At 46.2% G+C, this 5,241-nt stretch overlaps 1 protein-coding gene across 1 annotated transcript; it reads left to right on the top strand.

The window, feature by feature from the left end:
- Positions 1-309: 309 nt before the first annotated feature.
- On the top strand, positions 310-3,656 carry LOC123056961 (wax ester synthase/diacylglycerol acyltransferase 11-like). Its single transcript, XM_044480165.1, has 7 exons — positions 310-793; positions 1,449-2,057; positions 2,171-2,237; positions 2,335-2,408; positions 2,736-2,951; positions 3,160-3,297; positions 3,459-3,656. Exons 1-7 carry the CDS (start codon positions 539-541, stop codon positions 3,654-3,656), a joined length of 1,557 nt encoding a protein of 518 aa, XP_044336100.1. The 5' UTR covers positions 310-538.
- Positions 3,657-5,241: the final 1,585 nt, after the last annotated feature.

A 5,241-nucleotide genomic window follows, 5' to 3' on the forward strand; every position in this document is an offset into this window, starting at 1 on the left:
ACGCCCAGCAACAATGCTAAATGCACCGTTGGAACGAAGTCTAGCGGGAAGACCTTTATTCCATCCTCAAGGAGTTGTCGTCGTCTCGTCTTTCTGAGCACAATATAAATCTGATAAGACTGAAAAAAACAACTAAAAACGGAGCTCTCCCTCCGGTCCTTGCCGAGATCCACCGTGCCCTGTGGCCCTGGGGCCACCGGAGAGGAACGGATCTGCGGCGGCGCGGGCGGAAGGTAGGAACCCTAGCTCATTAAATTAGAGTACTCAGTACATGCCAACTAATCAAGTACTCCGGCCAATGGTCTGCACGCTCCAGCATCCTAACCCACGCGAGAAGTACGTTTTGCCAAGAGCTCACACGAGGCACCGGCGAAGACGCGCGCGTGCGCGCAATAACCATGCACGCGCACTGCTCAGCCTTCCGCCACCGCCGCAGCGTCCCCTGTGTCCCGGGCGCGGCTACAAAAAGGAGCGGATCGCCCCAGCTTCCGCAGGAACCAAATGCGCGCGCACGCCAAGCACGCTCACGCGGGACGATATGGATCTCCGCCGCGGTAGCATGTTGCGGCAACGAAAGCTGGCGATAGAGACGGACAGCAAGGGCGAACGGGCGACGCGGGAGGGGGAGGAGGAGGATGAGCCGGTGAGCCCGGTGGGGCGGCTGTTTCTAGAGCCGCGCTTCTGCTGGTACATCGTGTGCGTGCTCGGCCTCGGCGCCCCGGTCGACCTGGCTGGTTTGCGGGCTGGGATCGAGGCCACCCTCCTGCGCCACCCGCGCTTCTGCAGCGTAGTAGTACGTTCCTAGTCCCCTGGTCCGATCTTTTGATTTTGAGTTGTGCGGTGTTCGTGCGTGGTGTTGCGTGAAAGGCTGAGTTCATATGGCGATTCCTTGAGTAAATAGCAAAAAACTGTCATGTTATCGGTTAGGGTTACAAAAAACTACTATCATCATTTTGTTAAGACTACCACTATTTTGGTGCGCTATTCCAAAAAACACTAGTTACTGAACGGTTATGGCTTAATTCCATTTATGACCTGAAAGACCCGCTCGTCAGCTCCATGTGGCAAAAAAGTCAGTACCGTTATCTAAACAATTGAGTTGACCGTTATAACTGGATGGAGCCCACATGTCAACTCTTTCTCCTCTATCTTCCTTCTCTTCTCCACCGCCGGCGCCTAGGCCTCTCGTGCTCCCAAGTCGCCCCATGCTCCCTGTCGGGTATTTGATGAAATGTATATGTTTATAAACTTTGTTCGCATATGAATCCAGTGAAATGTTTTTGATGATCTGTAATATATATTAAGATCATTCGATGTCATGTCAAAAGGACAACCAAAAACACATGCACACCCTGTACGCCCTACCGGAGTGATTAGTAGCGAAAGTTTGAAAAGAAAACGACAATTCAAAAGTTGTCAAGCTTCTCATAGGCATCTAATTCGTGCAGGTGATGGACGAGTTGGAGGAGGGCACGGGCCCAAAGTGGGTCCGAACCACGGTGGAACTAGACGAACACATCATCGTCCCAAACCTTGACCCCACCGCCATGTTGATTGAGCCGGACAGGACTCTCGAGGACTACTTGTCTTCCCTGTCCACGCTACCCATGGACCACTCCCGTCCCCTCTGGGAGTTTCATGTCTTGGACTTTCCCACCTCCGAGGCCGCTGCGGCCCTTGCTTTCCGGGCACACCACTCCCTTGGGGATGGCACCTCGCTACTATCCCTTCTCGTTGCATCTGCCGGCTCGTCTAAGGTGTTGCCAACCACCGCCCCGCGCCGTGTCAGCACAATAAAAGCCTTGTCACCGCGCTCGCCTTCATCCGCGGACAAGGGTGCCATGGTTGTTTTCACTGTCTGGATCATGTCTTTACTTCTTATTGTGTGGCACACCATTGTGGATATAGCGTGTTTTGTCGCGACTGCCGCATCGATGCTACGCGACCCACCGGCGTTGTTCAAAGGTGCTGATGGCGTCGAGTTCCGGCCCAAGTGCTTCCTGAACCGCAAACTGAGCCTCGACGACATCAAGTATGTCAAGAGCGTCATGTGTTGTGTACGTACGTGATTCTCCGTTTCTTGGCAGAATATTCTATTTCATCTTTTTCTCTCAAATTAAAAGACAATCACCCATGGATTGCAATTCTGCTCCCTATGTGTACCTTGCAGACTGTCAATGATGTTCTGCTTGGAGTGATTTCTGCTGCCTTGTCTCGCTATTATTTCCGGAAAACAGGTGAGCTCAAGTAATTTTAGATGTTTTTTACATAGTTGATGAGATGGTTGTGTTGTTACTTTATGGAAGTGCCATAGCCTTAGTTAACCAATTTCAGGTGAAACCGGCAAAAGGAACATCAAGGTGCGATCCACATTTATAGTCAACCTAAGGAAGATGACTGGCCTACATGTAAGCCCCCGCTCGAAGTTGTCTATTTGATCAGATTAGCAAGATTGTACACAGGAAACTTATGTTGTGAAAAATTGGAAAAATAAACATCATCCGAAGCTCAAAAAACAAAAACAAAAATCATCTGAGATTCACCTGAGCACTGACATGAAAATCCAAAATACTCTTAAAAGAATATTTGTTGTCAACCGTGAATATTTATATAGGGGTAAAAGAAGGAACTTACTTTTGATCGTGCGGGTGGTTGTTGCGGATGAGACCATGAAGTATTTTTCATTTTTGTTTAAAATGCACGCATGCACAACCGTTGATTTGTGTCATGTGCAGACACTAGCTAGCATGATGAAATCGGGCGAAGACAACGACGTGAAGTGGGGAAATCAGCTCGGCTACATGCTACTCCCGTTCCATATAGAAAAGCATGACGACCCTCTCAAGTATGTCGAGAAGGCAATGCGGGTAGCACACAGGAAGAAGAGCTCCATGGAATCGGTCTTCACGAACTGGAGCGCATCGATGATACAGAAAATCTTCGGTAGTAAGGTCGTCAGTCATTTTGATCTTATTTTCATCTTGTCCTTTAAGGACTCGTTCAGTTAATCCTCTCCCAAGGAATTCCCTCTCAATGGTTAACGTGATAGGTCATATCATATATATTCTTGCCATACATACTAGTGCTACTCAATGTTAGGCCTCTAACTTGAAATCTTGGATCACAATGTAAACCTTGGCAATTCAACCTTCTATGCAGGCAACAGCTTCTCTATGCTATGCCTTGTTCAAGAACACCACCATTTTGTTCTCCAACATGGTTGGACCAACTGAGCAGGTAGCTTTGTATGGCCACCCCATCCTCTACATTGCCCCAAGCATCTATGGTCAACCACATGTAAGTTCTGAAGAAAATCTCAATTTAATAAAAAAAATCTTCTTTGATCAGTGCATTGTCTCCAGTTGTTTCATGGGATACAATTTGTAGTTTTTTCCTGGAAATATGGCACCCTTGATATGTAACTAGTCCTAATTATTTCATTTTAATGTGTACCACAGGCACTGACTATTCACTATCAGAGTTACATGAACATTGTCAAGCTAGTCTTAGCAATAGATGAAGCACAACTTCCAAATGTTGATGGCCTTTTGGAGGATTTCATCGAGTCTCTCAAGCTAATTAGAGAGGCAGCTTCAGGAAAACCACGTGTTGTCGAAGAGCGTTCGCGGGAAGAACATAGACATGGAGAGACATGAGTGCATGACTACATAAAATATCCAAAGGTCACCTTGTATTATTAATAACAACAATGTTTAGGGACTTGATAATCTCAGGAGTGTTACACATGTTACATAAGAAGTCGTGATAAGTTGGAGCGGGGTTGACCAATCATGCAATGCACACACACAAGCAAAGTACTTTGTTGATAATATAAATGGAAGTCATCGGTTGATATTTAAGCCTTGCATCACACTAGTAGAAAACAAGGCTTTGGTTGAGGCTTGGGTAAGGGCATTAATCCCGGTTCACTCACGAACCGGGACCAAAGGGGGCATCAGTCCCGGTTCGTGAGGCCAGGGCGACGGCCGGGCCTCGGGGGTTCCAGACACGAACTAGGGCCAATGAGCCTCGCTCCTGGGCCAGCATCTTTAGTCCCGGTTGATGGCTGGAACCGGGACCAAAGGTTGTCCCTTAGTCCCGGTTTTAGCCACAAACCGGGACTAAAGAGAAGCCTATATATACCCCCGCCCCTGCCCGCGAACAGAGCCACTGCTCTGTTTTTCTAGCCGGCCGTGGGAGAGGTGTGTGGTGCTCTAGCTCACCTCCTATGCACATGAGGTATTTGATGAAATGCCCGAGCCACACTTAAGCTTTCTCCTCTTGAAGCTCCTTGTTCAAGCTCCATTTCCCTCAAGATTTTGTCTAGGTTTGGTGGTCTGTCCCGTCCCCGTCCTCACGGCTGTCGATCGCCCGCGCCGATCTCATCCCCAGCACCATCGTGGTGAGCCTCTTGTTCTTATCTTCTTTCTAAAAGAAAAAAATTCTTACTTGTATGATTTAGGTAGATACTTGTATAATTTTCTTACTTTTATTATTATTTGTTATTATATAGTGCGATGGTTTTGGTATCCGCCCCCGTCGGCCCTCGTCCTGTCTATGATTCGGATGTGGTATATTATATTTTATAACTATTTGTTTCATTTAGTGTTTATGACAATTATGCCGACCAACGTGACATAGATGTTTTTATCTAGGAGGTATGTGAACCGGAAATTCCAACCGACCCTCTTGTCGAGAGGTTAAATTTAGTTGAAAAAGATAACAATTACTTGAAGAAAAAAAATGAAATTTATTGAGGAGGATAAGATGGCATTGGAGTTGCATGTTGCGGATGTCGTCGATGATCACAAGATCAAGATGGATGCAATGCGCTTGAAGATTAGAAAGATTAGAAAATATTACATTCATACTGAGGCTTGGTATCATTATGCCGTTGGATCAATTGTTACCTTAGTTGCGATTATGATCACATTTATTGTTGCATTTAAATGTTTTACATAGTTTCCATGTATGTTTTAATTAGATGCTCTATAGAGCTATATGTTGTTCAATGAGAACTATGTATGAACTTAATGTGATATTGAACTTCTATTAATTTGGTCACTTCTCTATTCATAATATTCTGTAATGGTTTTTGACACACTTAATTATATATAATGCACGCATATGAACCAGCAATGGATGTACGATGACAGACGCACCTCCGAGTACATTAAGGGCGTGCATAATTTTCTCGAAGTGGCTGAGGCAAACAAGCAAAATGATTTCATGTGTTGTCCA

This window comes from Triticum aestivum, chromosome 3A (genome assembly GCF_018294505.1).
Source record: "Triticum aestivum cultivar Chinese Spring chromosome 3A, IWGSC CS RefSeq v2.1, whole genome shotgun sequence".
Lineage (NCBI taxonomy): Eukaryota > Viridiplantae > Streptophyta > Magnoliopsida > Poales > Poaceae > Triticum > Triticum aestivum.

Excerpts from the sequence above, each read along its gene's own strand:
- LOC123056961 (XM_044480165.1), top strand. The coding sequence starts at position 539 with ATGGATCTCCGCCGCGGTAGCATGTTGCGGCAACGAAAGCTGGCGATA. Across the intron at positions 794-1,448 it reads CGCGCTTCTGCAGCGTAGTA|GTGATGGACGAGTTGGAGGA; the intron begins GTACGTTCCTAG and ends TAATTCGTGCAG. Across the intron at positions 2,238-2,334 it reads CTATTATTTCCGGAAAACAG|GTGAAACCGGCAAAAGGAAC; the intron begins GTGAGCTCAAGT and ends AACCAATTTCAG.